The sequence below is a fragment of the Columba livia genome, chromosome 2 (genome assembly GCF_036013475.1).
Source record: "Columba livia isolate bColLiv1 breed racing homer chromosome 2, bColLiv1.pat.W.v2, whole genome shotgun sequence".
Classification (NCBI taxonomy): domain Eukaryota; kingdom Metazoa; phylum Chordata; class Aves; order Columbiformes; family Columbidae; genus Columba; species Columba livia.
This window is the reverse complement of record NC_088603.1, coordinates 62032217-62047174: the sequence shown is the minus strand read 5'-3', so window position 1 is coordinate 62047174 and position 14958 is coordinate 62032217. Positions and strand designations below refer to the sequence as shown.

At 40.6% G+C, this 14958-nt stretch overlaps 1 protein-coding gene across 2 annotated transcripts; it reads right to left on the bottom strand.

The window, feature by feature from the left end:
* Window positions 1–7084: 7084 nt before the first annotated feature.
* LRRC14B (leucine rich repeat containing 14B) lies at window positions 7085–11909 on the bottom strand. 2 transcript variants are annotated; one of them, XM_005510189.3, is made up of 3 exons: window positions 11514–11909; window positions 10946–11336; window positions 7085–9404 (listed from the first exon to the last, which is right to left on the bottom strand). In XM_005510189.3, the coding sequence occupies exons 1-3, from the start codon at window positions 11848–11850 to the stop codon at window positions 8759–8761; spliced, it is 1374 nt and encodes a 457-aa protein (XP_005510246.1). In that variant the 5' UTR covers window positions 11851–11909; the 3' UTR covers window positions 7085–8758. The 2 variants fall into 2 exon arrangements, with proteins under 2 accessions (XP_005510246.1, XP_005510245.1); XM_005510188.3 differs by having other exon boundaries at window positions 10946–11909.
* Window positions 11910–14958: the final 3049 nt, after the last annotated feature.

The window sequence follows — 14958 nt, the reverse complement described above, 5'->3', positions numbered from 1 at the left end:
TCTAAATATCTTTTGGCTTCTCTTAGGACATAATAAAAGGCTCTCAGAGGGCCATGGTGCAAGGCAAGGCTAATGGAGGCTTCTGTGGCCATACTGTAAGATACTTAGAGCCTGGTATGTGCAAAATGTCACTTGAAACCCTGGTTCACCTCAGAAACACTCTTGAGAGCAGTGGGGAGCACAGAAAACCCCTGATATGATTCTTGTACACTTGACACAGCTCCCAGATGTGCCTGAAGCATACTGAAAGGCATTCAGAAGGTCATGATGCACAGTAACACTTAATGGTACACCACTATGGGTGTCTTAGTCTTAGAGTCAGCAGTAGGATGCTTTGCCTGGGGTGCTTCCAGTGCTTTATGTATAGCCAGGGTGCTCTGTCTGCCTTTCACTGAAATGTGAGTGCCTCCACATGCCTCTTGGTGTGTTTTGGAGATCAGCAGAGTGCATGTCAGGTCTCTACTTGCTTTTAGTTCCTTTTTAGTTGCCTTTTCTCTCACCAGCAGGATTGGCAAGAGCACCAGCTGGGCTTTTCCTCATGCCCTTCACTACTGCCCCCACCACCCCTGCCATGAGGTCTGTAGCCAGTTTTGATACTGTCCAGTTTTTCCCTGGTAGTATCATTTGTGCCCTCACAGAATGAGAGTTCAGATATTTCAAACTGAGATTGGGAGGGTTTTTTTTATTTTGGTAATGAATGCTTACAAATACATATATATTTAATAATAATTCTACTGAGAAATTATAGTCCTGAAATGCCTTGAAGACTAGAGTCTTTAGGAAATAAGCTGGTCTGATTCTAGGATGTAAGAGTTGCATTCTTATTCCTTTTAAAGAACTGAGTGAAAATGAAATATCATTTTAGCCTCAAAAGTTCTTTTTGAGTATGTTCAGTAAGCACTTACTAGTTTGACACCTAAGCCTCCAAGTCTGTCACTGCAAGAACCTCATGGTGTTTGAAACATCAGGAAATAAAATGAGGATCACTGTCTTTTTTGTTCCACCTCCCCACATAACCTGTGTGAGAAGCGTAGTAGGAAAGGTACAAAGTAGCTTAAAAGCCAAGGCAGGTGGATAAGATGGAGGGTAGCGAGAGGTACAGGATGGACCATGGTGAGAAAGAAAAATCGAAGAGTTGTGACATAGCACCATCAGAGTTTGTAACCATTTGGCAACAATTCTTTTTTATATTTTTTTTCCCAGAGAGATCAGTAAGCCAACTGCCTCATGATGTGACTACACAATCACTTCTAGCCAAAGCAGGTGTCAGAATGCTTGGCTGGAATTGGGATGGGACTTTACTCTTTGAGTGAAAGTAGATGTTAACTCTAACATTAAACCTAATTGCCCTAATGCTAACCCTAGTCTTAATGGTGCTAACACTAATGGACATAAATCTAACCTTAGCACCAACCCTATGCCTAATCCTAAACCTTCTCCTCTGTGCTCACTATGGCCAGAGCCCAGTTCCAAAATGAGTGGCTGTCAGCTCAAACTAACCATAGTGGCCCTAAACCTAACTGTAACCCTAGTGGTCCAAAACCCAACCCTAACCCAAAATTTCTAACTCTGTGTGATGGATACACTCAACCTACCCCCCCGCCCCCCGCAACCCCCCCAGCCAAACCAGCAGCACTTTGGTCCAAGCTCCAGAGGAGGTAAAGGCCTGAGCCGCAGCTGGGCCAAGATCTCCTTTCAAGAAACCCATAAGGAAGCAGAACGGCACTGAATACCAATCAGTTGTGGGTGCAGGAAGTCTTGTGCAGATCTTTGCAACTGTGTGTGATTTGACTATGAGCCAAGTGCATTATTCCATGAATGTGACAGCCTGCATGAGTGAGTTCCCTCTGCTACGCAGGCTGGCTCTATGGTGACGATCTTTTATTGCTCACACATCACTGGATGAGCCAAATTTAAGTTTCATATTGCTCATTTAGCTTAAGTAACTGCATATTAAATAGAACAAATCACTTAGAGTTATATGGTCATGATTTTAATATACTATCTTATTCATGTTATTTAGTAAACTGAATTTGCTGAAATCTTAAGCTGTATGTTGTGAAGTTCTAATCATATCACCAAACTTGTATCTGCTTAGTCTACCATCTATAGATCACCATGGACACCTGCAAGATAAGGCCTGTTTTGCACTTTGCTGAACAAAATAGGATTTAGACAAAATATAAACATTGTTTGCAGCTAAAAAAGAACAAAGGCCTGCCTGAGGTCAGTGAAAGGAACCAATGAGAAGCAAGAGGATGCCAGACTCAAATATGAGGGTCAGGGTTAGGGTTTGGCTTGGGGTCAGGGTCAGTTTTAAAGATCAGGATTAAAGTTAGGGTCAAGGGTTAGTGTCAAGAATAATGTTCAGTGTTAGGGTCAGGGCTTAGAGTTTGGGTTCAGGGTCAGGATTAGAAGTCAAGTGTCAGGGTCGGTGTGCTTCTATGTGCACGCCTTTGTGCACATTGTATATGGGCACGTGTGTACACATGTGCATGTATGTTGGTGCATGTGTATACACATGTGGGTTTATGTACACAGATTTGCATGGACAAGTGAGGTCATTTATGGGATTGTGAGTTTGCCCGTGCCTGTGCGTGTATGTGGAAGCGTGTAAATATACATATATATATATATGGATGCATGCACACAAAAGTGCATACACACCCCCATGCATGTATACATACAACCTCACATACATTTTTGTCTGCATGTATGTGTCTGCACAGACAAACCCATTTGTGCACGTGTTCACACAAATTCACACATGTATATACACGCACCCACAAATGCACACTCACATTTTCACAGGCACCCAAGTGTATATACACATGCACCTTCATGTGTGTGCACAAAAGAACATACCTGTTGACACACACACCCCAATATACACTCACACCTGTGGGCAAAAATGAACCCACATACATACACTCATGTGTACACACAGCTACATAGACACACATGTGTCCATATACACATATGCGCCTGTGTGTGTGCACACACATTTGAGTATACTTGAGGGTGTGTCTATACATGTGTAGATGTGTGTGCAAATGTGTTTGTGTGTGTGCTCACACATGTGCTTGTATGCATGTGTGTGGGAACTCGTATTTGGGTGTGTGTGCATATGCATGTACATCTGTGTGTTTCAGTCAACATGAGTGTGCACATGCTGTAAGGTGGGTGTGGGTGTGTGTTTACACATGTGCATGTGCACAGACACACATGTGAGTGTAACTGGGTACACAAGCTTGCCCCTTTATGTAGACACATGCAATGGATAACTGCTTGGCAAGGCTCCCACACAAACAAACCAGAACTGAAAGTTGTTGCTGGCAATAACTTTCCTTGATAGACACCTCGCAGATGCACAAGAATGGGCAATCTTTGTTGATTGTAAGATGTCCCTCATTAAGACATATTGCCAAAGAAACACAATGTGACGGTTCTCACACGTGTGAGAGTATGTGAGTCTGTGTACACACAAATGTGAATGTGTATGTGAATATATACAGCTGTAAGTTTGAATGCACACTTGTGTGCATAGAAGTGAGTATGCACATACGTGTGTGTGTGTATGTATTAGCGTTTGCATGTAAATTAGGGCATGCATGTGCACCCGTGGGTGCATGTCTACATTCATCTGAGTGTATGTATGTGTGCTCAAAAGCATTTTCATGTATGGGAAGGCATGCGTATACCTGCATAGGTCTGTGCCCACGTATACACATAGATGAATGTCCACACGCATGTGAATACGCACGCATATATGTACAGGCAGGCATATACCCACACATACATGCACACGTGCACCCAAACCCATGTAAACAACCACAAGCATGCATGCACGATCATATGCACCCACGCGCACATATGTGTGGACGCACTACAACATACATGGACATGTGTGTGACCCACACTTTGTTGCTCTTTGCTGATATGATTGGCTTGGTGAGGGATATCTTGTTGACCAGCCACATATTATTAGTGTCTGAGTGTGCGTACACACACACCTAGCCACATGCTGTGCACACACAGAAGTCTATGCACGTGCAACAAGATAGACACACACCTATATACATGCAGGCATGTGTCCACACAACCACACGTATATACACACACGTGCACACAGGCATGCATGCACAAGCACTAATCTGTACATACACCTGCACATTCATGCACACACATTTACAAATGCACAAAAATGCACTTACATGCAAATGTACACACCCATGTATACAAACAGGTGTGTAAATGCACAGGTCGCTCTTAATTGGTAATATGATAGGCTTGGTGAGAGGTACGTAGTAGATCAATGACAGAGCATTAGTTTTCATGTGACTGTGAAGAGTTTGTGAGGCCAGAGTGATTGCCAGCAAAAACTTTCAGTTCTGGTTTCTTCTCGTTGGACCCTGCAAGCAGCTATCTGTTGCTTGTGTTCAAATACGTGGACAAACTTGTGCACCCAATCACATGCACATGCATGTCTACACTGATGAACAGGTGTGCACACACAAACGTGTATAAACACACACTCACCTACATGTGTGCACACCCCCCCACATATACGCATATGTCACACACACACGTGCACACACAAACCCATATAGCCACAAACGTGAGTGCATGCACAACCACATGTGTACACACGTGCAAAAGAGAACACACATTTGTATACACAGGCACCCACATATATGCACAGTGTATCCACAGGCACGCACACATGCATACACACATGCCTTGCATTCCATTGCCTTGTCTTGCATTGGTTTCCTTTCCTTCACTTGCTTTGCCTTAGTCTGCCTTACCTTTGTCTTGTCTCACATTCCCTTGCTTTTGCCTTGCCTTTCCTTCCCTTACTCTTGCCTTTATCTTGCCTGGATATCAACTATCCTTGCACTGCCTGGCTTGCCCTTGCTTTTGCCTTGCTTTGATTGACTTGCCTTCCTTTACCTTTGCCTTGCCTTCCCTTGTCTTGCCTTTGCCTTTTCTTTACATTCCCTTGCCTTGTCATGCCTTTTGACTTCCTCGACTTGCTTGTTCCTTTGGTTGCCTTACCTTCCTTTGCCTTTGCCTTTCATTCCCCTGCCTTCCATTGCCTTGCCTTTGCCTTGCCTTGCCTTGCCCTGTGTTCCTTTCCCCTGCCTTTGCTTTTCTGTCTCTTTCCTTGCCTACCATTGCCTGGCCTTTTCTTGCCATGTCTTTGCATTGCCTTGCCTTGCCTTTGCCTTGCTGACCCTTAACTTGCCTTGCCTTGCATTAAGTTTGCTATTCCTTGCTTTGCCTTTGCATTTCCTCCCCTTGCTTTCTTTTCCCTTGCCTTTGCCTTTCTTTTTGTTGCCTTGCCCCACCTTGCCTTGCCTTCCCTTACATTGCCTTTGCCTTGTCTTGCCTTGCCTTTGCCTTTCTGTGCCTTGACCTGCCTTACTGTCCTTTGCATGGGATGTTTAGATTGGATATTAGGAAAAATTCATTCATGGAAAGGGTTGTGAAGCAGTGGAACAGGCTGCCCAGGGAATGGTTGAGTCACCGTCCCTGAAGGTGTTTAAAAGATGCATAGCAGAGATTATTAGGGATGTGGTCTAGAGGTGGATTTGGCTGTATTAGGTTCATGGTTGGACTTGATGGTGTTAAAGGTATTTTCCAACCAAAATTATTCTATGATTCTAAGAAATTCAAGAGACAAAGATAGGATATCTATCACAAAACAGAGCTAAGGACAGGATTTCCACAAAGGAGGTCCTATCACCACAGCAAAGGTAATTGCATGCAGCTGGTTTGAAGTTCTTAAGCACTTGGAAAAAGTTGGCTCTAAAGTTGGAAATTGTTTGATTTAAAACAGAAAAAATACCCCATTCCGTTCCAGAAGGGTACAAATTCCCGCTCACCTTAAATATATAATTTTCTCCCAGCAAGTTCTGAAGGAAATATAGTTTTGTGTCAGTAAAATGCTGTCGTCATATACCAGCAATATTTTATTGCAGTTCAGCATTTTGGATTCAATACTATTCAAAGTACTGTTATACCTGTTATGTATTTTAGTTTATACTGTACTTCATGCAATAACATTTTAACATGCAGGTGTAAACAATAAAACTTTTGCTTCAGTCCTATCAAAATGCATTTTAGAATATCACAAAAGTTTGAAAATTCTTGCACACATCTGCAGAGCAGTTGGATTACTGGGAAAGAGGTCTAAATCCTTTCTGCACATGGATCTGTGTGCTGCAACTGTTTGTCAGTCATTGACAGCTATTCTGCATGAAGCAATGCATGCACACTTCTTCTATAATGCAATGCATTCCATACTCCAGGCTCAAACAGAATATTCAAAATAGACATAGTGCTGATCCACACTGGGCACTAGAACCATGGCCTCTACATACTCTTCCTGGCCCAGAGAATCATAAATAGATAGCGTACATATATAAGACTGAAAAGGGAAGACAGACAGGAGTTTGTGGGAAGCAGAAGAAGGAGGGAATAAAATAAATGGGTGGACCAGGACTGGTTTTAGTCAAGGATAAAGCAGGGAGATGGCTGCATAGGCAACAGTCTTCAGAAGGCATCTAAATATTCTGAAAAAAAGAACTGATCTATGAACAAGCTGTCTGTTTTGTTTGTTCTGAAAAGGGCAGGGACTGGCTATTGTAGCACAACATGCTTCTAAAATGGTCAACCTTCACCTCCGGGGTACAACCTGTTAGCTGGTCCTGCTGCCAGGGTGGAGGAATCACTACACATTGGTTTGCAGCTGCTTTACATGGAATGTTCTCTCCCAGCAAGAGGAAGTGTCATTACTCATCCCAAAGGAGCAGAGCCTTGGCCTAGCAAAATTCAAACCACTCATGTCTGGCTGAGAAGTCATGGGTCAAGTCTAGGATGAAAAAATGCAAGGTCAGAAGGAGGGAAAGGTAAAGAGCAGAGGTGAGGACAAGGGACCATGTGGAAGTCTGTCCAAATATAAGCAAGACCATATTGGAACCCAATTTCTGGCATTTTCTAAATTATAGCTGCTTGGATCAGCGAGTTAGATTACTTATATATTTTTTAGTGCTCTGTAAACATAAACAGGCCACATCCGTTCACTTTTAATTTAACCATTGTATGTTTAATCAATAAAACATGTTAGAAGGAAGAACATAAGCTAAGAAGACATCAAAAAATCATTTAAATGCATGCTGTGAAACCTGTAAGCTATGCTTGGCATTCAGTCTTTTTTTTTTTTCTTTTTTCTTTTTTTTTTTTTTTTAAACTGGAAACTAGCTTAGTTTACAATGATACCTCAACTACTACTACAACATTCACTTTCAGTGCTGTAAAATCAAGTTCTCATGAACTGTTAAGGTATATCTAGTGGCAGAGTGCTGGGCATTAACTTGAGCATCCTATTTTTTTTTGGTTGGTTGGTTGGTTTTGTTTTGTTTTGGTTTGGTTTGTTTGTTTTTTTTTTGTATCACCTAGAAGCTAATCAAGTCTCTAGTTTTGCATCAGAGCACTTTTAACCCTCTTGAGTTGACAGAGGCTGTCAGCAGAGATCTAAAATTGGCTGATACTAGGTAAGATTTTCTAATATCTTCCTCTCTGGTCTGTCTACAGCGTTACAGGTGAGAAGCTGGGAAGACTCTGATACTTGCCTACTCCCCCATTATAGTACCCTTCCCAGATTTGTTCTGTGGCTCCTTTACCCACATTCCAACACAAGTGTGTGTGGTTGTCTGGGATTTTCTTTACTCTGTCATGCAAACACATTTCTTGCATTGTAGCTTGCCAAATAAATGTGATTCCTCCAGGTGCCAGTTTTACTTACGGAGCAGAACAATACACAGTCCCGGCAGAAGAAGGCAGTATTTTATGTAGATGAACTTCTAGTTACTCAGGAACCCACCTTCTCCCTTTTTGAAATTGGCATTGGATTTATTTTTCTATGTTTGTTTTTTACACTAGTCCTAGACTTTCTTTAAAACAGCTGAAAGCAGCAAGATACATTCTACCAGCCAATAAGGTGATACAACAAAGGGGGTAACTGGAGGCACTTACCTGCTGGCATCACACTCGTAGCTGTACAGCACTGTGCTGGTACGGCTTTGTGAAATAAACTTTGCAAGAGGTTCAGCAGAGTCCTCATAGGCTGCTTTGTATTGCTGGGGGAAGGCAACCAACAATTTGGTTTGCCTCCTCCTCAGTACAGAACTTCACTCCTCACCAACACAATGTATTAGACAAAACCCTGTGCAAAAGGAGGTTTATTGTGCTTGTCTCTGTAGAAGAAAGAGAAGCATAAGGGAATGGAGGCTGTTATACATCCCTCACCTTTGAGAATGTACTGGATAAAACACAGAATGGTGAACTTGGAAGGCCAAGCCCAAAAACTGTTTTAGGGAGCCATAGGTAAGGATATGCGCAAAACATTTGGGACATCCGGCTGGACTTTTGAAAGGTCTTGTCTTTTCTATATGGCTACAATCCTCATTGCCAAATCCAGAGGAAAGTGTATAAGAAATCAGACAAACTTAGACACCTATCGTTTTACTGAGAAATGAAGTGCTTTTGATCTCTTATGAGATCAAGTAGTGCTTATGTAAAGTATATGCAATAGATATGGCATAGCTAAAATACCTCAGGTGATCACAGGTTATTGAAACAGAAGTAAATTCAGCCAAGAAATTAAAAGACTTTTCAATGAAGGTACAGATCTAGAAAAGACTAAATTAACTTTTGATTTGACAGAGGATTTCATCACCACTGTATTATGCCTTTAACTCATTTTGTTAAGAGAAATAGTGAACTTTTCCACAGCCTCTTTGAAGGACTTGATCAAGTAAGCTCCCAGTTCATTGTTCGTCTCCTGAACAGCTGCATCATAACTGCCAAAGAATGGAGTTGAAGCCTTCACATCCTCCCTATTTGCTTGGAGTAAAATGAACTTAAGCTCCTCTGCTACACTTTCATATTTTTGGTGATCAAATCTGCAGAGACTGACGTCATCAATCGGGTATGTGATGCCAATAGGGTAGCAGTCCATTGGAACTGGAAACTCCACATTTTTCAGCATTGGCAACTCACGGAGAAATGTAAAAAGTTGTTTAAGTGCATGGGATGACAGTGGGTTTCCAAGAAACTTAAACTCCTCTAGTTTCTGACAAGGACTTAAACCTAAAATCAACATGTTGACATGAGTGTCTTGGATGTTGCAGTCCTCCAAGGTAAGACTCCTGAGCACTGAAGAGGAATGGCTGAGAAGCTTAAAGAATGTTGATGGGTAAAGGTCAGGTATATTGTGACCGCTCAGGTCCAGGGCTTCTAAGTGATTAACATGGAAGCTATTGGCTAAATAGGCCATATCAGCATGGTTCAATGAGCAGTTAGAAACATTCAGTTTCTTCAGTGGAGTTTTTAGTGGGCTGCAGAATTAAAGAGAAAAAAAAGTTTTAAGGCATAAACCAATGAAAAACTACATTTACAGACTTTCATACAACTATCCCCATTCTGAATGCAGCTATCTGACATATTATTTTTATAACCTCTTTTGAGAAACAGAAGCATGTGCAACAATGACAAATATATTTTCCTCCTGAAATCAGTTCCATGAATTAGCTCCTACTGGGCATGACTTCAACTGTGTGCTTTTAATGGGGATTAATTTGGTAAAATTCCATGTGTCTATTCTGTTATCAGTTGTATGTTGTCAGGTGTCTATTACTTGCTGAATTAATAGTAGCAGATCATTAATACCGTAAAAGCATTGGTGGCTGCTCCTTGTAGAAGGCTGTTATAGCTCCAGAAATTTAGATCATTTTCATTAAGGAAGGATTCACTCCAAAGTGAAAGCCAATTAGTATTCTGACAAGACTTCTGCTTTTGTTTCTAGTTTTGTTTCTACTATATTTTTAAACGTCCAAGAGGATTATATATTGTATTGTTCTGAAGTTGTAAGAAGACCTTCTGATGATGAAGGTTGGAAAAACTGTACCTTAGATTATGAGCAAGTATTCTAGCTGAATATAAAATAGTTTTGACAGATAAAAATTAAGAGATCCCTTTCATACATATTAAATCTTAGTGAAACTTCTGCCATAGACCTCGGCTGGATCAAGGTTAGAAACTTGTACTTAATATCTATCAATATAAGCAGTGTGCCATTCACAACTTATACATGAAACTACGTATTTTTTGTATAGGAGGAATTTTAGACCAAGGTGATTTTGTCTCAGTGAAACTTTTGTCTGTTTTTTTGTTTTTTTTTTTTTTTTAATGCTCTGAAAAGCATACAGTTAACTTATTTTCTATTCAAATATGAACTGTTTGCTGGCACCTTGTTATCTTTTTGAGACTTTCCAATTTTTCCCAGGAATTAATAATGTGTATTCATGTATTAGCTTAATGTGCGGTACAGAAAAGCATCAGATCTTTCTTGCCTTGGGATCAAAAGACACAACAAACAATTGAAATCAAAGTCTTAAATCAAAGTCTACTATTCCCCTGCCCACTTAAAAATACAGTATCTGCAAATGTTAGTATATTTACTGCCTGGTTTTTTAGAGGACAAAAATTCAGTAGAGACCTTGAAAAACACTCAGAATATGACTCAAGTATTGCACCAAAGGCCAATCCAAGCTGATTGAGATATAAGCTCAAGAATGTGGCAAATCAAAAATGTCTGGGTGCACCCATCTCTTATGTAGTAGCCAAAAGTATATTCTCATCATACTTATCAGACGTACTCTGGAATGCTAATAAGAACAGGCAGTTCTTCTAAGTGTATTAAATATATATATTGGCTTCCAGTTCTCCACAACAAATACTCTTTCCTAGCTTTCTACTTCCCTTTCTCACACATACCCTGAGATATGCTCACTTCCCTTATTCTCAGATATTCTTAGCTTACCGATGGCACAAAGGGCTGTTCTTTACAGTTTGACTGAAAGCAGGATGATCAAATTACCTGAGGAGTCCCTGTATTCTTCCTGTGAGTATAGAAAATGGCATACTCAGCTCAGTCAGCTGTGTCATTTCACCTAACTTTTCTCCGATGTTAGTGAGCATCTGTTCATCTGTAGCTGTGAACCTTCGCACATTAAATGTTCTTGCTGGCAAGGTCAAGGACATCAATAGAGGGAAGTGGATACTGTTGAAGAGTATTTCCAAGTGTTCCATTTCCAAGCGAACATTGTGAACAATTTCCAGTTTGCGCAATAAAGAGGGTTCAGTGAGCTTTATGATATAGAAGAATTTCTGCAAAGCCAGGTTGTCAGATCTGAATGACACACAGCAGATCTTCAGTGGACAATAGCATTTCTTCAACAGGGCCTGCACTACCAGCTCATAGTTTCGCTCTGTAACAAACAAGTCAATCAGCACATCAATACTGATTTCAAAGGTACCTGGATTGCACTGCATCTGTTGCAGGTAAACAAGCAGATCTAAACAAAGCTTAGAGAGCAGCTGTGTCCTGGCCCACCTGCCCATTGTCTTCTTACATTCACAAAACTGAACTTCAACATCTTTTATACCTGTCAGGTCGACCACTTTCAACCTTTTCACGTACGGCGAAGGATGATTCAGCACATAGTCTCTCAGCCCTGTCAGACAGCTTTCCAAGCACACTGTGCATGTTCTATGGCTCAGGTCTTCCTGGTAGTCCACAGTAGTTCCCAAAAGTTTTCCCACGTTAAAGTCAACAAGTGGCCAGTTCTTTACCAAGTCATGAATCACTTCCCCTTGCTCCAATAAATAGCTGGCTTTAAAAAGAAGAGGAAAAAGATTATGAGCAATACTGCTGAGACTCTTCCTGGCAAACTCTGCATTTGACACGAATGCTTCAGCACTAATGAATCGGAGAGACTTCATTGTTGCTCTGGACTCCTTGCTGTCACAGAGAGTGACTTCTGTGTTTAACTAGAGATTCTAGTTGCTTATCACCTTCTATTTTTATCTGCAGCTGCTGTGTGCTGCTAAAGGAAGCCTTACTGGGAAGGCAGAATGAACAGTCACATGCTGATCCTCCGCTTTCTATTTTGGAGCTATACTGTGGTTCTGCAGTAATTAACTCCAAGATCTCTAGTGAGACAGCATTTATTTATTTAAACCCTCATATACAACATTATAACAAAGTTAACTCAACTAAGTACAGACCACTGCCCAGCAGGAATAGTAAGATCAGTGCAGTGCACATACATGACAATATTTCTGCATTTTTATTATGCCATACAAAAAGTCACTCAGGATTCCAACTTATAACATGTTTTGTATTCTGCTTTCTTCCATGAAAGATGACATACTGGGGATTCACATTCTGATTTCAATAGGGAAGATTTCTCAAAGTTAGCATAGACCTTCTCCTAAAAACTGTAGTAATGGAGAATGACTGAGGTGCTACAGTCATTGAGCTACACAGTGTCCCTCCATTTTGCCCTATCAGCAAAGGAATAGTTAAATGCAGTGGCTCCACTGGAAAAGACAAAAGACTGTAGAAGAGCTCAGAGCCTTGGTGACCAGAACACTTGTCCGTGATAGGAGACTGAGGGTTAAGGACAAGACAAACTGAACAAGACAGAGTTAAAACTTTCTCTTAACTTCCCAGGCAAGCATTCTACTGCTGTTGCTTTGAGAGACAAATCATCTTTTTTTTTTTTTCCTGTTATTTGAGAAATTGTGGTTTCGTTGTGATACACAGTGGGAAAATATTTGAAATCTATTATCTTTTCAGGCCAGGAGAAAAATCTCTCTCACCTATCTGTCACAAAAGCAGACACAATGTTTCTTTCCTTCTTTCAACCTGGCACTTGCCTGCCAGGAAAGTAATGTCGAATACCTCCCTTATGGTGTCCTCTCATGTCTTTTTGCTGTGCAACCAGTGGCATAGAGAATGAGCGTAGCCTGAAGTTTCTAAGTTACTCGGACCACTTTTATATTTATTTATCTATATCTATATCATCTATATCTATATCTATATCTATATCTATATCTATATCTATATATCTATATCTATATCTATATCTATATCTATATCTATATCTATATCTATATCTATATCTATATCTATATCTATATCTATATCTATATCTATATCTATATCTATATCTATATCTATGTGTGGATTCTTGTTGGTTTTGTTTTGTTTGGGGAGGGGGGAGGGGTATGTTTTACACTTGAGTTATGTAGCTTCTTGCTGTACAATTGGGATTTCAGTGTATCACAGAATAACAGAATCACAGAATGTTAGGGATTAGAAAGGACATCATCCTCTTGGATTTTCATATTTTGGATGAGCTCAGCGGTGTCCCTGGCAGCTGTGAACTGTATTAGGTTGTTACACTGTGCTTAACAGTTTCTGCTTCCTTGCCCTGTGATCTGTGTGTGTGTGCCCAGCCTAGTGCATATCCTCAAGATTACAAGATCCAAAGAAAATGGCAAATAAATTGAGCCCTCTGGAGAAGAAAACAGCATATCTGCATAAGCCTGATTCTGAGGCAACCGTCTTTCTATGTCACCACTGGTTTGTCCCCTATCATTTGGATCTAAGACCTGTCTGCAGCCTCTCTTGTTTTTCTGACCATTTCTTACATATTTCTGTACTTTGGCTGACTGCTCTGCGGCTGTCACTCACCCTTGCCATGTCCTTTAATGTCTAACTTCTACCTGAGTTGTGATGACAAAGAGTGCTAGTCCTTCATGTACCCGAAAGGTAGATTTCTATGTTACTGAGCAACATGCTCTGTAAGTTGCATGTCATTTATTGGATTCTTTCACAGAAGTAGACAGTATTCTAAGGATAAAAGCACTTTTATCCATTTTGTGTGTACAGTTATTACATTTTTTCTGTAAAGTCCAGGAGACTGACAGCCAGATATATTCTTTTTATGATACCAGTTAACAAGGAAAAGTTGAAGTCCTCTCAGACTACTTGGTAGCACGTTTCTGTCTTTTCAAACTCAGGTACATACCTGTCATGAGAAATGCATTTGCAGATTTCTTCAACGTATGTTGAGGCATGTGCTTTCTTTATGCTTCACAGAATTTTCCAAATACTTCCTTTACAGCTTTTTATCAGTAGCTAACCATTACATGGATTTTTATTCTTAAATATCCAGATGTAACATTATTTTTGCTCTCTAACTGGGGAAAAAACAAATAAACAAAATTCCAAATGAGTAGATTCCGATTCTGCTACTCTTTCTAAGCGAATTTTATTTCTTCTCCTAAGCCCTATATAACCATCAGACCTACTTTCTGTGTGAACTTTTTATTTTCCACATCCGCCTTAAGTCCCATTAATGTCTTTAACCCCCACAACTCATTCTGGGGTTTGCTTTCCTTTGGAGGCTTTTACCTACTACATGTTTTTGCCAAGTCATTTTCATTCTCCAGTCCCCCTCTTTCTTCCCTTCCCAATACAAAAACTAATTTCCACTGTGAGTGAAGCACATAGGAAGGAAATGCTGCCTAAAATAAAGTCAAGGGGAGGAAAAGGTTAAATTCAAATATAAGAGAAGAGAGTTTTCATGACAGAACCCTAAAATATTCAGGTTAAAATAAAGCCTGGTAAAGATATTTACTTCTGGTGTAGAGAACTGATGAAGTCAGTCACTTGCTTCAGATTTTCAAAGTGTGGCAGTTCACGAGCTGTCATAGTTTCAGATACTTAAAATGAACTATGTGCACTCTGCTTTACCCTTGCTCAGTAATGAGGCAAAAAGTACCTGGAGGAAACTGGCATTTCCACCCTCAGTTCCTAAGCGAATGATGTGTGTTCTTCTGCCCTTGCTGCCCATTCCATGACTCCCAAAAGGTTTCTACAAGTCATGGCTATTTCTGTGATATCAAGCGACCGTTTTGCAGTGTGTTTTGCATGATGCCTCTCTAGTTGCTTTACACTCCTGGAATGATGAGAAAACTGGTGATGGCATTGCCTTGTGATTGTGGGGTATATAAAGTCATTCAGTCCAGGTCCTTATA

Excerpts from the sequence above, each read along its gene's own strand:
- LRRC14B (XM_005510188.3), bottom strand. The coding sequence starts at position 11,850 with ATGAAGTCTCTCCGATTCATTAGTGCTGAAGCATTCGTGTCAAATGCA. Across the intron at positions 9,405-10,945 it reads AGAATACAGGGACTCCTCAG|CCCACTAAAAACTCCACTGA; the intron begins GTAATTTGATCA and ends TTAATTCTGCAG.